This window comes from Liolophura sinensis, chromosome 6 (assembly GCF_032854445.1).
Source record: "Liolophura sinensis isolate JHLJ2023 chromosome 6, CUHK_Ljap_v2, whole genome shotgun sequence".
Lineage (NCBI taxonomy): Eukaryota > Metazoa > Mollusca > Polyplacophora > Chitonida > Chitonidae > Liolophura > Liolophura sinensis.
In genome coordinates this window covers 74,250,083-74,267,452 of record NC_088300.1, presented here as the reverse complement: position 1 = coordinate 74,267,452, position 17,370 = coordinate 74,250,083, and the positions used below count along the sequence as shown (strand labels likewise).

Here is a 17,370-nt window from a genome sequence, read left to right as displayed (position 1 = left end):
CTCCGCTGTTATTATAGTTGGACATCGCGAACATGATTGAATGGTGAGGAGAGAATAGAGAAAGTACTGAGTTCTTCTTGGGTGTGCCATCCTATTCCATGTCCTTGTTTGTATTCGTCACAATTGCAACTGTCCAGAACGGCACGGGCATCCCTGCATCTTGCTTTCCTACTGGCTGTACAGAAATGCCTGACCTTGCACTTGGTAGAGATTGCTGAACGGAGATAGACACCAATTCCCACAGATTTAAAAACAACAAATACCGATAGACGTATAGGGACGGTCTATATAGGCCCTATGGTACTTCGTTAGTGTTGCCAGGGCGAGATATACTGTCAGCATTGCCGTTAACATCAGGCTCCAGGGTTATGAAGGTGAATTACAATTAAGTTGGACTTAATGTTAACATCAAAACAGCTTACTGCAATAAAATTATTACTTAATGTTGTCTTTGACGACAACATTCCTTTAAAAATTGGCGTTTAAATTCAAATCTAAATGCAGGAATAACAACACAAGGTAAGGCAAACCTGACTTACGTCTATGAAAACTTTGTGTTTATCAAGCGATTTTAGGCTTAAGTTCTAACCTCTTCAGTGGCATAATGCTTAAAGCGTCCGCCTCGAGGTCGAGAAACCCAGGATCAAACCGGGTCATACCAAAGACATTAAACATGGTACTTGTTGCTGCCATGCTTGGCACTCAACGCTGAGACGTTAGAGCAAGGAAACAGGACTGGTTGGCCCGGTGCCAGTATAATGTGACTGGGTCAGGTGTCATGCCTGGTGTCTTTGGCCTGATAATTCAGTATCGACAGCACTTTGGTGACATGTATGAACTCCCCATGCTCCCCATGCCCCATGCATGTACACACACAAATGACTCCTCGTCGTCATACGACTGAAAATTGTTAAGCGCGACGTAAAACCCAAGCATACACACATACTTAAATCAAAAGCGAAATCCAAAACAGGAAAGAACTCAAAGAGTCGTGGTTATTAGTACCGGTACAGTGTTCTCCAGTGTATACATTGAAAGGAGAAGAAAATTTAAATATCAATCAAATACCATTGAAAAGAGTATGCATTTCCTCGCAGGTGCATGCCACAAAACAAATTCTAATTTGTACCTCAAGTTGATAAATTATAAATAAAGTCAGCACCAAAATCCTCTGTGGGCGACTCCATTTAACCGAAGAACTTGTCCTGAAGTCTTCTGTGTTAGGAGGAGAATTGTCGTCGGAAACCGCCGAAGTGCAGTTCGTACATTTCCGGTAGAACTCTTCTTCCCAGAAGGTAGCGAACAGTACAGTTCGTTTTCCGCTTGACGATTGCGAAACCGGAATGTTGGACGTAGGTTCCGAGTTTACACGAACAAGCCGGCAGTTTTAACGACTCTCATTGGCTGAGAGGCAACAACTCACCCCCCCCCCCCCCCCCCCAGCATAAATTACAGTGTGTTAAAGATGGAGGACGTCATGGACTCGACGATTTATGCCAGCTTTGCCGTTTTCAGGCTTTACGTGTATGGCGAGAAAATATCGCAGAATTATGCATCAGGCACCACTAGATAGAAAAAAAATGTGCTCTTTTCAGCCCATGGTATCATGTTTTTAAGTTTTCTTCTCCTTTAAATCTACTTGTTAATTGTAGCCGTGTTTAAGGTGTTTGAGAAATACGGGCCCAGGCTTCCATATATAGCTGAGCGAGTAGGAGACCGTGCGTGATACAGATAGCAGAACCCAGGCTGCATATCTGTATTATCTGTCACAACAGATTAACGACATTTTAAGTTTCAAATAAAACGGGAACGAAAGAAACGTAACTAAGGGGGCCAGCTCTCTCAGATACTTCATATGTCTGTATATACAAGTCTACATGTACAATCTGTTGTACATCTATGTACGTATCCATCAGTAAGTCTCGATTGTTCGGTTTGTCAGGTATATCTTGTTTTTTACTCCAGGAGCCATAATTTACCTCGTTTACCTTTACTGGTTTATGCATATTTTACAATGCATTCCACAGGCTAACAGTCTTTATCTATATCAAGTGCATAAAATCGATAGGCCGCTGATGTAATTGACATGATGTCTGATGGCTAAGATGGACCGTGTGCAAACTGGTCCATGCTTGTACCGGTGGAAGGTTCTGTTCTAGCTGGTCAGTACCTATTTGTACATATATGCTTGTAGCGGTGGAAGGTTCTCTTTTGGGGAGCACAATCTAATAGGTGACTATAGAAGTCAAGAAATGGTCATCCAAGCAGGATTAATTGTCTCTGTTTGCACTTGATGTCACACTTCTGGATAGACATAAGTTAGGCCTGGGATTAATATTATTATTTTAATTAATTCATTTGTGTTACACACTGTACTCAAGAATATTTCACTTTTAGAACAACGGCCAGGGTTATGGTGGAAGGAAACCGGGCAGAGCTCGGGGAAACCTATGACTATGTTGCAAGGCCTTCCCACGTTAGATTTAAATATATACATTTAGCGTTCATTTTAACCTGAGATCAATATGTAATTACTGGTGTAATTAATGCACGTTGATTTCGTATAACTGATCTTTAGCAGCGTCTTTAAATCAGAAATCTGCATAGTTTATATCAGTGATGGAGGCCTCCGTGGCTCCGTCGGTTAGCGCGCTAGCACAACGTAATGACCCAGGAGTCTCTCACCAATGCGGTCGCTGTGAGTTCAAGTCCAGCTCATGCTGGCTTCCTCACCGACCGTAAGTGAGAAGGTCTGTCAGTAACCTGCGGGTGGTCGTGGGTTTCCCCCGGGCTCTGCCCTGTTTCCTCCCACCATAATGTTGGCCGCCGTCGTATAAGTGAAATATTCTTGAGTATGGCGTAAAACACCAATCAAATAAATAAATAAATAAATCAGTGATGATTTATAAAGATAAGCGTTTTGTTGAAAACTCTTAAATGTAAACGTGGTAACACATTGCATGGTCAAGTTGTCTATATGTTGTGACGAAACAAGATTAACCCATGGTTGTCTGTACGTTGTTGTGATGGAACAATACTAAACCCTGACCAATGAAGCCTCGTGATTAAGTCCTTATAGTTCGGCTGAGACCTGAAGTCAGGAAGCCTGTCAGATATCTGGGCAGGTGCTTTTATGTGCTGCCTTTATGGTTGTCTCCACCCATGCATGTATGTGACCGCCATCTTATTAGTGAAATATCTTTGAGTGGAACTTAAAACATTAATCAAGTGAATCAATAAATGAGAGCTAAAAAATATACTCGATCACAAAATCGCTGTCAACACATTCACGAGTTTTAAAGCTATGAGATCTGAAAATTAGACAGTTTCTTGCATTACAAAAGCTTCCTAAAATAACACTTGGTCCATTTATTTATTTATTTATTTGATTGGTGTTTTACGCCGTAATCAAGAATATTTCACTTATACGACTTTGGCTAACATTGTGCTGTCTTGGTTTATGAAGTGCTTAGATAAGCACACCTGTGGTATAAACCGCTCACCCAAGGGCTGTTTCTAAAGAAACCATCGCAGCCTACATTAAAGTGTAGAGACAGCGAATCCCAGACAGTTTAGTACATAATCTTTTCTTGGCCTCAAAGCCACATCAGTGTGTTAGACCAGCTGACACATTACCTCATACTCCACAGATAGCAGAGGTGGCTCCCCGCGAAGGCCGGGGCCTTGAGTCAGGCGGCTGAATCAGCCAACAGCCCTCCCAGAGCTGTACTCAGCACATTATCCAGATGTGATTCACAAGGCCTTTTTACCAATTCCACAACTATTTCTGACTCGAGAAGAAAAATTGTGACCAGTAAGGTTAGCTGAAGTTGGCAAAAACTCTACATCTTGTAAGCGTACCTGTTGATATGTTAATCTATGAATCTGAAAAAGTATCACCGTAGAGTGTGGGCGAATATAGAACTCGAGATTGATATGCGCTACATTTCGGGCCTATCAAGTGTTAGTTTTCTGTGTTTGGTGTTCTATTTTCTTACTCAATTGCAAGCATATATTCTACCACCAGATTACTACAGAAGAATCAGAATAGTTTGACGTACGTGAACAAGTCGGTGTTAATGTCAATAATCTGATGTGAAAAATATAGCTTTTATATTAACATAGCTTACAATCATAAAGTCCAATGTTGCCGAACGCTTGTGAACTTTGTCCCAAAATAAACGGAAATAACAAGTATCTTGGCGAAGGTTTACAAATTCTTGCCTCATGGAGAGTGGGAATGGAATCCGAGTTGGATTGATCTATTAAGATTAAGCACAATCCCTCGTCGCAGTCTTCCTCATCATGTCCAATCATTGTAGGATCTATATTTATAACACCAGAATTATTTTTAATGTAATTTGGTGAAGTTTGGGCAACGGCCAGAATTTAACCATGGAATTCCTGAAGTCCCAACATGAATAATGGCCGGATTCCTCTGCCATCTGCGTTGATATAGATCTCAGACTATCTTTAAACGCGTTTGCGCGGAACTACATAGATCAACGGGCAGAAATCCCAGTTAAAGCGAGGGTTGAACAGACGATCCTTGGTGTGAGACACCATACAGTGAAGCTGGTACTCAAAGTCTATTGCATATGCCAGAGGATCACAATGCTGTCTTAGGCTTAAGTCAGGCTTAGTCTTAACTTGCAGTATTGTGACACGATTTAGTACAACTTGAGTCGATTCCACAAAGCCATTTCAAGTCAAAATTTGAAATACGATCTCAGAGCTTAGTTTTGGGTTTTAGTATAAATGTTGTACCATTCATCAATGTTATCTTCAGAAAAGTATGTCATAATTTCAACTTCCAGCACCAAAAACTAACCATGCTACAGAGTTTTTAAATTTTGACTCAAGTCAGAAAGGGCTTTGTGGAATCGACCCTGGATCCCTGACCTCAGGATCACTCTTAGACTTAAGTCAGATTTACTCTTCACTTGTGGTATAATTCCTGAGTTTATTTTTTAAATTAAGCGATTTTCAGTTCTGTCATGTTTGTCTAGGGCAACTCTGTGTATTAAAATAAAAATTTTCTAAGGTAAGTGCCTGGTCTGCAATAGGTTAACTAATGTTCGTAATGACCATCACTTGTGATCTTTTGTCCGCGGCAATCAGACAATGACTCAGCACAGTGACGTTATGTCCAGGTTAATGGTAACTCACTGGACTGAGGACACCGACAGCCATGCCAAGCGCTGAGTTCTTAGTATCACAATATTTCTACTCCAAAGCAACACACCACAGCTGTGTGCTTCCTAACATGTCTGATACTTTACATCAAACAAAGTAATACCTAAATAACTGTCTAAACAACTGTTTTATAACCCATTTGAATTGTGCATTTACGTTTATAATTGTATTTGGACTGCTACAAACCAAGGCATAATATCTCTTAAAATCGGTCATTCAGTGAATATCCGCATGGGCCAGTGTAAAATGACATCGCAATATCGCTGTCAATAGTATACATGTATCAGTTATATCAAGTGAACGAAAATATACAAGGCGTGAAGAAAAGGAAGGCTTGAATCCAGTGTTAACTTTAATAGCCAGAAAACACAAGTATCGGTGCATTAGAGAAATAAATATGGAGAACAAATAGCTTTTGAAAAGGTGATCACCGAAGAGTAAGGTGGCTTAACAAGGCATACGATAATACAAATAAATATATCTCTATGTATTTTTCATTGTTATTGGTACAATGCCGTGAAAGTGTTGAAAATGACTCTTAATTTAGTTTATTATCAGTTCAACATATTATCTCTCCAAGCTAATGTCCAACTTCATCGCATGGGAAAATAAATAGGACGATTGGAACTGAACAGGAATTTCCACATTACCACAAATAATAAAACATGAAATAAAATCTCAACAGTACTCAAAATATAACCACAAACAACAAACGAAACGACTTAAGCTCAGCGGAGATAGCATATATAGTGTAACGGTCGGTAAAGAACAAAACTGGCGGACATTCTCTGGGTGGGCAATCAGGATCGGATTGGCATCACACAGCGAATACACATTTAGAACGGAAGTACACCTTACAGTGTGATCGAAACCAAATGCAATAAACAATAAGGGCGGGGTTTATATTGTGGCAATAACAAGGTGTTCTGACGAAGACGATGTACCGGCAATATTATACTCTGGGGGTAGGCCTACTTGCGAGAATAAGAAACCAAGTGCATCCGTGTGGGGGAAAAAGAGCCACGGGCTAGATGGTAAAGGGAAGGGGGAGAGGGGAGAGGAATGAGGGAGGAGGGAGGGGGGGTACATGGTCGAGGAGGAAGCTGGGCTATCGTCGACCTACGCTCATAGCCAACGGACTCAGGAATTTCAGATATTTTTCTTATACAACACCAAGTGGAAATCTAATAACCCTCGTCCGATAAAAGAATCACTAACCTTAATGTTATCATTTCTACACTGATACATGCTCACTAGGGACACTTTATACGTCTACTCTTTACACTGGCTAACGTCTAAACTAAGTTTGGCATCATTCACGATGTACTGTACCTCTCACCAGAGACAAAGTAAATGCTAAAGGTGAAACTGCCTAAAAACAGGGGCTCAGAAATACATATATTTTGTCCAGCCTAGTTTCTATATTTAGATACATGTGCTCAGTACACACAATGTGTACACAGTTACAGTGTTTTGTACGGAACTACGCCGCCTTCCGATATGTTCTCACTGCAAAATCAAAAAAAGAATCATCTCCACGAGGCACAAGGCCCGACTGTTAATATGGCGCGTCGTTGGTCGCTATCTGAAATTTTACTACAAAAAATTACATATCAAGAATTTACTGTGGAAAAAGTATAAATGTTATAATAGATCATGGTAATCATTGCAAATGTCTTAAACTGGACACTTGAGGTAAAACTGATTGCAGGTTTATATAGCTCAAGCTTGACCGGAAACTGCTAGTCATACCGTGTCAGTTACATATATGAGGAGTTTAAATTCAGTTCCTTATGTGCCTTATTTATTTCTATAGCCATGGATGCTGATCCAATAAATATCAATTAAAACGAATCTATCTTGTTCCTATTTCACTGCCAAGAAAAGGTCAGTAAACAGATAAATTCCACTCCAAATACATAAAAACACGAGGGAAAAGAGGGTACCACAGATTTTAACTCTGCGCTAGAGAATCTAAGCCTAATAAACGTTTTTTCATATGGCACCTTTGGTGTAAGCTAATGCGTTTTTTTTCTCTCTCTCTCTTTTTTTTTTATTGTTTTTTTTTTTATTTCGTTCAAGTTTGCTTTTAATGACACCAGCCAAAATTCAGAAGAATATAGTACCAGAATAGCAGTCAAAGCGTTGATTAAATTCTTTGCATACGCTTCAGCAGTTAAGCAAGTCGATAGTAGGGACAATAATGTGTATATGCTAGTTTCCCTCCGCGTAGCCTGGGGCAAATAGGTTCGATAACTGTTGCAATGCTTCGGAGTGCTTAAGCAGTGCCTTTTCATTCAGCCGTCTACAGGCCCGCAACCATCTTGTAAAGCAGTGAGTTTAACCTAAGCTCATTAACATTTCAAAACTCCCATGGTGACGTGGCTAACTCGGTAGAGCCCGGTTCTTAATGATAAACAAGAGTATTCATATTTAGACACCTGTTTACCGTTTTACATTTAGGGCTCATTCCAGGTGGTCGAATCTGGCATTGTGTTCAACGAGCTAAGATTTCCATTAATCATCACTTTACAACGTGGATACAGCTTACATGACTTATTAAGGTTCATGGTAGAACACACGACCTGAGTATAGAGTAATGCGGATGTCATAAACCACGAGTGCAAGATAGATTAGACATATTGTTGCAGTGCTCATTTCACAAGGTAGCAGGTGTTTGAAACCCCCATGCCCCTTAATAAGGTTTTGAAGATACCGGAATTTCAAATTACCTTAACTACCACAGTACCTTGATACCATTTCAAAACAGCACACATACAAACGGTGCCAAAAATACCACAGAGTTGATGGAATAGATAGCTCAATTATACTTCACAACTGGGAACCCTTCTGTCAAACATAAAAAGATGTACTCAGCCCTTTGGCTTGTCATTTTTCCAGGTCTTTGTTGGTAGATTTGGAGGACTGTTTCGCCAAATGTTTGGCAGCTATGCGCACAGTGTACATTGTGTATCCCTACGCTGACAGCTGGCGGACATGACTTTCCTGCACATCGAGTCCTTCTTTACAGCCTGCTTGTTGCACATACGTTAACAACTTTTGGCACAAATCCACGGAAACTAAACACCACCGCATAGTTTGCCTTTTACGACGCAGGGTATGGCCAGTAGAGCTACAACACTTACTTAAACTATATCTTTCTTAAGAAAACCAAATCATGGTCTTTTTGGCAGAAGGCTTTACCGGCCATTTTGTACGCAGTGACCAGTTATCTAACACATCCATGGCTCATTCCCTTTGTTACAAAATGTTCCTTAATGGAAACCGTTGTTACCGTTGTTATCCTTGTATCTTACCCACTCAAAATAAATGATTTCACAAGTAGTGAGACTGGGACCAGCCAAAGTTCTCATGACAGCAATACTGCAATTATGTCGTATTTGCATGACGTCATCAGCATCCTAATTTTAAATACTTTCATTTACAGGAGGATTAACATTTTCAACTGGACACATTGTAACCTTTTGCAAACATGACAGGGCTGATTACTAAAACCACAAACACTTGATGACCTTGTTATAGCATTGACAAAATCACAACACAAACATACTGTTGCATAACAGCGACAACAGTCTCGTGGCAATTGTAAATTTTAAAGTATCATTTTACGACAACTGGCATGCGTCAACCGGAGCTTTGGATCACGGAAGCCGGAAGTTATCAACAAAGACAAGGTTTTCACTGTCGGCGATGGACACTGATGGTGAAGAGGGGTTTGCTGGTGTTGGTTGTTGATGTAACAGTCGACTCTCTGGTGACTACAACCCGCTTAGTATCGTGTGTCTGAGACACGCTGTACGCTGATTTACCCACAGACTTGATTGGCGCCTCAATGATGAGCCTGCCATTCTCCTGCATGTAAGCGTTAACTGTCATTGGATCCACACTGTCGGGTAACTCATACTCCTTGTTGAAGGACTTGCTCATCCTTCGCCCGCCCTGCGTCTCCTCGTGTGAGGCAGTCACCACTACTTTCTTATCTATGGTTTTCACAACGACTTCCTCTGGACGGAATTCTCCAACATCTACCTCTAGCTTTAACTTTCTTGAGCCGTCTGGCTCAGTGACGATAGGGGTTCTGCTCGATGTCATGTCGCCTCTGGGCACCGGAGCGTTTTCACTAGGTATATACATGGCTGTTTCCAGCTGTGGCATTTCGCCAGAGCGGATAGGCAAAATGGTGGCAGGTTGCCCTAACCGCCTGTTTAAAACTGGTGCTTCGACTGACAAGACTCCGTCTTTACTGAGGACACATTGGAGACGATCTTGGTCCACGTTGGTAGGAATGTCCACCTGGCGACTATACTCCCTACTCACAGTGGACCGGTTGGTTTTCTCTTCGTGACGAGCATTAACCAGTAATTTATTATTCTGAACCTTAACCTGTACTTCTTCCGGTCTAAATTCTTTCACGTCAAATCGAATTTTGAAAATTTCTTGTCCATGGCTGTCAACTTCATATAAAGGTTTTAGGGTGTCTAGTTTGGTGGTCGTATTTGTATTATTCTCCATTGGACTTAATGTGAAGAAGTCTCTACGCATTTTTTCGAACTCACTTTCCCATTCCTTCCTTTTCTGGTCCATTCGTGACTCCACATCGTCCCACCTCTGGATCTGCCTATCCTGGAAGCTTAGGTTGTCCTGCTTGATGGGAATATGAACCTCGGATCGGTATCTCGCCATACTGGCTAACTGTCCTGGTTTCGGTCAACTGAAAATACCAATCAAAACAGCTGTGTGAATGTATTTTCCCAAAAGAATATGCTACTAAGCTTAAAACTTCTAGTGAGGTATATAAATAATATAAACAGACATTGTTAACAACAGACTCCTGATTTCAAATAGAAACAAAGAAATCTTATGAAGGAACACGCTTACTCCTTAAATTACACATTTGTTTGATCCCTAAACAGGGAAGAGTAAAGGCTGCAAGAAATCTTTTCCATCCCGCTTTTCCATCCCGCTTTTCCATCCCGCTTTCCCAGTCCCAATATCCTGTAGGTAAACTCTTTATCATTGGGTATTTTTATGATTGCCCATTCAGTAGTCTACCAGGCCCATATGTGCTGGCCTCATCTGATTGGTGTTTGCCGCCCTATAACGTAGGCATATCTCAAATCGATGTCCTGATGAGATTTTATAGGAGACAGGAATATGTCTGGAAACAAACTACCTAAATCCCTGATAGGAATATGACGAAAATGGTAATGTTATGGATTGGAGCTAATTGCAAATGAGACCAATATCTCGATAGTCTTCGGTCCATAGTTGTCGTCCATACAGAGTAATTGGTACCTAAGAAAAAGCAGGAAATCTATAACATTGAAATATTGGGCTATACATGAGAAATTGTACAAAAAAAAGATTACAGCTTTAATGGTGATTGGATACATTTTTCAGGGTTCGATCTCTGTACACTTTAGTCATAAGGATCCCTTTCCGCGATAAATTGCACTTATTTCGGATATGTGAAAGGATAACAAAACATGAATAATATGAATTATTTACATTTTACAAGTTTTCCACTTCCTTTAGAGCATTTCGCTTACGTTGTTGTGTGAAAGTTAAGCCGATGCATTCATTTTCTCGTGGCTTCTAAAACGTTCATTTAACGCTATGGCCGATTTACCCCAAATTCTGATATTATTTTCCTACCAAATACCGGAATAACTCACAGCGCAGTTTTCCCCATATAACTGTACAGAGCTAATCATACTGCCACTGTACTAAACGATCGCAACATAGTAATAAGTTGCAGATGCCCCTAATTTAGCTCTACAGCTTTCCTGATGGCCTTCGGATATTTCTAGAAAAAAAGATAACACATGTTGACCATCTTATAGACTGGCACATCAAATACGCAATAACCCATGTGTTGTGTGCCCGAGGTAAAAGTCCCAGATTTACCCATCATATAACTAGTTGTGTTTCCTAGATTGCAATTTAGCCATCATATATCCCGGTATTTCTTAAAATGTGATTTACCCGTATTATACCCTTTTTTCAGTTTGACCTGTTACATGAGAGATCACCTTGTTCTTGTCTATAGCTTGAAAGATATACCATGAGGCAGCCTTGATATGACTTCTCAAACTTCTAGACTATTATAATTTTATTCGACTGCAAACACATTACTTAAGCTAATATAAACCGTTTCTATACCGACATCGCACTTCAGATTTAATACTATATCCTGAAAGATACTTATTTATTATTTGTTTGCTGTTAACGCCATAATAAAACTTTTTGCACTTATATGACGGTGATCGGGAGTTTAGGTAAACGAAAGCGGACATACATGTAGCCCGGAAAACACCTCTGCCCTTCAACAGCTACTTGGTAAATCTCCTGACATAAACCGCGGCCGAACAATTCATATTCATACTCCTTACAACGCACGCGCTGCTCTCTAACATTCCGTTTACAGCATTGCTACCACTAGCACATTTTGTACAGAAATGTTGATGCCGATGTCACTGGGATCACGGTGCTGAGGAAGGAAGTGATGTTACAAAAACAAACCAAACTGTGCATCAGTCGTTGGTTCTATTAATACTTTATACACATACATTGTCTTAGCTATAGTATGGACAAGATGATTCTAACCTACACCGGAAACAATTTTATAGACACATGCGCATTAAATAAATCCACACGAGGACAACAGTACTGAGGTTAAGCATCGCACCTGTAGGTTCAAAAGGTCAACCTTGTCTAGTTTGGATGTAGGCTTCGAGATTTATGTCGTACTTATAATTTTTCAGTCATTTGACAGCAAGAAGTCATAAGCTTGTGTACAAATACTGTGTATTCTAGTGGCCAACAAGTCTATTCCGACAAAGTGCTGGCACCTCTGAAGTATTATGACGAAGAAATCAGTAAGTGTAAGTAAGTGCATGAGCTTATCTCGGCCAATAAACGCCTTTTCTGTCACGTTTGTGAGTTTAATGCACCTCCTTAAATAGCTTGGAGTGTGGCGGCTTCGGCGAAGTATAATCCCAGGCTGTTATTTTTGATGACAGCGTCGATTAGTCACATCATTTTGAAAGAAATATTATGGATATGCTTCACTTTTAACATGTTTCTTCTGTTTCGAGATGAGAAAAACATTATCATTTTACCGAATTTACGATACTTACCGAAATTACGATACTAATCACTGCAGTGTAAACAACAGCATACCTTTCATTTACGTTTGAATTATGCCATCATGGACTCCCACCGCCCCTTATCAAACTTTCCCTAGTCAGTGTCCCATTTTTTTGTAAAATAAGCGGATATTCAGCAATCCATCATGTACACTTAACTTAACCCAACGTCTCATTTTCAGAACAGTGAGCCCTTAAAGTGAAAGCTCTGCTTAGGTTTGTGGTTTGACCTCCTGAGTTATTCGAGCCTGTCATATGTAAATTGATTTTCTACATACATGGCTTGGTATATGGCTTGGTAGTTTTGTCGGCTTATTTTCTGAAGTCGCAATCTCAGTCTTTGATCAAGATGATTCACTTGAATTTATGTATCTTCATGGTCAATTATGTGGAAATGTCACCCTATTTTCACCTTATCAATACAATGATGCGGATGGAGATTTCCGTAAATGAAACTCTTTCCTCACCATCACATACATTTGCCTGAATAATGTTTTATATGAACCCTTAGCTTCATCTGAATCACTCATCTCACCTGGTAAATTACAAACTCAAAGGTCTACATTTACAGCATAACATCATTACCTAATCTCACTTGCATCTTTACCTTTATCCTGATACATGATCTGATCTAAGTCCATAACCTTGCTTCATCTTCAAAATTTAGTTCATCTGCATCCCTAGCTTTACCTTTTCACCTGATTCCATTTACATCCGTACCAATACTGTGGTACCTGGTCCAGTCTGAATTCCTGTAGTCTTACACTGATACCTGATACCTGATCTCTCACCTCGTCGCAATCCCTAGTGTAATGTATACCCCTAGTTTACCCAAAATCATGGTCTGTTGTACTTTGTCAAAGAGCTTCCACCTCAATTATGTTGTCTGATAAAAAAGTATATCTAATCTGCCATACACGTACATACACCTGAACTACTTTGTGTGATACAGACGTTCCTACAAATGAACTTCTTGTCTATAAAAGGTGCAAGCGTTAGCTACTTTGTAATGTCATAGATGTGCCTAGCCCTGAACTACACGTACTTTTTCTGCCATAACAGCCCCAAGTCATGAACTACTCTTTCTGCCACAAATGCCCCTAGTCCTGAACTACTCTGTCTGCCATAAAGCCTCCAATCCCTGAACTACTTTGTCTGTTAAAAATGCCACTAGCCTTCAAGTACTTTGTCTTTCATAAGGGCCCCTTGGCCTTGAAGTACTTTGTCATACGTGAAGGTCCATATGCCCGAAATACTTTGTCAGTCAACATCGAGCCGTTTGCATAGAACACGGGCCAGTACTCATAATATGTACGGCATACATTTATATCACATACATACCACCAAGAGCTTCTCCTTAACTCGCCATTTCTACATTTCCGCACTCAAGACTATTTCACTTCATACGACGGCAGCCATCAAACTTATAAGTTTCTGACTGGAAAAACATCACGTTGACCTGACCATACATTTGATTTTCCCTTTTGGGATTTCCCTCAAATGACTGCATATGGGCCTAATCGTTTAGTAGCGCATGAACTAAGGGTGGGTGTGGATGTGGGTGTATGGGCGTTGGGGTATGTGGGTATAGTTTGGACTAGATCACACCTATTTCCACCCGAAGCAGATTAATCCTCAATGGCTAGCTTACAAATTTTAACTTCACAGGTAAATGGAACTAAGGCATTAAGCGAGCGGAGTTCTTTCTGCGCTCATGGATAATAATTGCTTTAGCAGTAGTTACCTTGCTGTTTTATGAGAAGGATCACCTCAGACTAAACTCTTGGTTTATTTTGGACTGCGTTGCATATCTGCTACACTATAAGCCTCACTGCTATGGTATTTGAGTGGGAGATGGAGTTATGTCTCTCTTCTGCTGACGCCGCACACCCCAGGATAGCAGTGGACCCTTAGTTGTGATTATCTCGTTTATTACACACCTAACTTTGATGTTGCTAATACATGTGATATATTACTTTATTCATAATTAGATTCAGTTGCGATATGATAATGTACTAATATGACATGACTAACGCGAACATTTTACAGAGGCTAAAGGTTTGTATTTATAGCCTGTAATTACTCATACGTATTAGTTAACCTCAGAAGTGTGAAATCCTTGATTTCTGTGCCACAGGAATTGCTCTAGATGCAAGTACACGACCTACAAGGTGTTATAGTTCACCTGCATTATGTTTTGCCTTCAGCGTGTAACAACCCACAGTAAATGCTATCTGGTATGCCTGGCTTCGATGACTAGATCGGTATCTCTAAACCCAGAACCGCTATCGTGCTACTAACGTCAGTGGCGAACACAAAGGGCATTGATACTTCCTTCCGATGTCTGATGTGCCAGTACGCTTTATTCTATTCTCCAGGGTTTCCGTGTCTCATATTGAGAATTTTTTTTAAACATTTCGGCCCATACCTTTATAAAAAATATTTTGGGAAGCCTGCCAAGGGATGAGGCAAGCATTTCCACATCAAAGCCATTTTTTATTCCCTCAATATCAGGCACTCGTGCTATCGCTTGAGAACCGACAGAACGCCCTCAAGTAAACACACACAAGTGGTGCATGTTGGCGAATTAACGCTAGTCTATATATGCTGGTATAGGAATGGCTCTGTTGAATATTGTCATTCAGAACATTCGTTTCCATGAGGGTATTATAATTACTACACGAAAACTGTCCCAGACATAGAAGGTCAGAATTACCGCTGCAATGAGGTTTCTGTGGTGATCATCTCACAGTGTCGTGATCGAATTTCAAATGAACTCTCGCGAGACTCTTCCAATCATGATGTACGATGACAATATGGCTATTTTTGTACGGGGATATATCAAATAAATACACAGTAACGAAGTAGCATTCACCTGTTCATAAAACTAACAGAATATTTTAAGACCGTTTGCGCAGGCGCCGCATGGAGTATTTGTTGCCCCCAAAGACTAATTAATGTGCCTAACGAAGGGCGGTTGTTTACTGCGATTTACTCCTCCCATGTAAAGAGGACAGCCGTCAAATAAGTGAAAAATTCTCTAGTACAGTGTGAAATCACCAAAACTATGAGTGTAACAATGTGAAGAAAATACATACACAAATATCACATTTTGCAGAAACTGCCAGGCTACTAGACATGAATAAGGAACAATTTTAGTGCCCATTACGGGGTTTCATATAATTCACCTTGACCGAATCTGCTCAGGAAACACTTAGCAAATGTTAAAAGAGATATGCAGACGTATCTAGCCATTTAATTTAATTTAGTCAAAGATGTCTTTATCGGCGAGCACCCTGATGGAATCTGTCTCGCAATAGAGATCAGACAGCGTGTTTGGTGGTCTGCCAGAGGCAAGTAAAGCCGTGGTTCCATCAGATCAGCCGCATGTCTTAAGAGGATAGTCAGTATATCACTGTGACTCTGTTACCAGTATTAAGACTTCTAATCTTAAGGGGGGCCGGTTTGGTTTGTACCATGTCTGCTGACGAAGATGCACACGTCTCTATGCAGCGGTGTCAGTTTAAGTTACATGTGACATGCATGCTAAATGCGCTTTTAATTCCATCTAGTCACGTGACATGAGGATATAATGTAAGGAGGTTTGGCATCACCTTCCATACCGCACAACATAGCACACAGTGTGAGGACTTACGGTCACACTGTCCGGTCGACCTACATTTTCACCAATATACTGAGCTATGAACAATGAAGGCCTTATAAATAACTGTAAATTACATATTTGCAATTCATACATTCACAATATTTGTTTATTGGCATACCTGTTGGGGAATATCTCAGCAGAACTTAATCAGCGTCACAAAGTTACATATTTCAATACAAAGGTCATACCGCATTTCACATATAGGATGGAAAATATCACACATGTGTTCGGCTAAGACTAAGTTGATTATAGGTACGTCAAAACATCGGATCAGATTTTAAGGCAAACATTTACATCACTCCCACATGCAGTATAACATTAGAACAATTTTCAAGCGCTGCGAGCTAAGATGCGCAGAATGCATTGTTTGGTATTGAGTGTAATTAATCACATATCCATCACACATTCCATATATTCTTTTCCCAAATACATTTTTGACCATGTAGGATTAATGGACTGATAAATACTTGCTTACTTACGTTGTATGTGCCAGCTACTGGGTTAACGATCAGCACGTAGCACTGGCATGGCCAGTCACAAGGCTTGTGTTTACAAGATGCCAACATCAGTTACTGACCTCAGCCATGTGACCAGGGATGTCCCAGTGAAGTCCCACTCACGCCTGTAGTGGGCAGCTCATACTGGGTAAATACACAGTCCCCATCTAACCTGATACCGTCTGCTAGCAGTGACGCCTATGGTATATATCAGTCGTGGAACAAATGGCAGCCCCAGTAAGCCACAATACGGTGTGTAAAAATTTTTGTGCGCATCGGTTGTGGCATATTCAGGACAGGCAACAAGCATTGTGCCATTCCTTAATCATTAAGCAAACAACTTTTACATAATTAATGTGTCCGCATATGCTGTGTCCAATACCGGCGAATAGGAGAACACGTGCACGCATATATGACATTTAAATTAAATGAATATACTCACCAATGGGACAGTCTGCTGTGAGCATATATACTGCACACACACACACGCCCAGTGAGCAGGGCTACTGACTGATGATAATACGGGTTGGGGCTTGTGGGTCCTTAAAGCTCGAAGGGGGTACAAATCAGAAAAACCGAATTTATCAGGAATTCACACCAGTTTCTGGCGGTTCCACCGTAACTGTGTTAGCAGGGTCGATGAAGAGCTCTCCACTGGCAGCGGATGAAGACTGTCTGCACTGCGCAAGCGTGGGTCGCAGGTATCCAGGGCAACGCCGCGGAGGCCTGTTAACCTAGCCTATTGAATTTCACTCCCCATTTGAGGGGCGGCCTGTCTCCCTCACCTGACCTCTGCATGTTTCTGTAGCATCTTCCCAAAGCCAGAGCGGTTTGACACCTCAGA

At 40.7% G+C, this 17,370-nt stretch overlaps 1 protein-coding gene across 2 annotated transcripts; it reads right to left on the bottom strand.

The window, feature by feature from the left end:
- Positions 1 to 5,525: 5,525 nt before the first annotated feature.
- Positions 5,526 to 17,166, bottom strand: LOC135466574 (major egg antigen-like). Of its 2 annotated transcripts, none has more exons than XM_064744127.1 (2): positions 16,969 to 17,166; positions 5,526 to 9,928 (listed from the first exon to the last, which is right to left on the bottom strand). In XM_064744127.1, the coding sequence occupies exon 2, from the start codon at positions 9,898 to 9,900 to the stop codon at positions 8,896 to 8,898; it is 1,005 nt and encodes a 334-aa protein (XP_064600197.1). In that variant the 5' UTR covers positions 9,901 to 9,928; positions 16,969 to 17,166; the 3' UTR covers positions 5,526 to 8,895. The 2 variants fall into 2 exon arrangements, with proteins under 2 accessions (XP_064600197.1, XP_064600198.1); XM_064744128.1 differs by lacking the exon at positions 16,969 to 17,166 and adding an exon at positions 16,509 to 16,625.
- Positions 17,167 to 17,370: the final 204 nt, after the last annotated feature.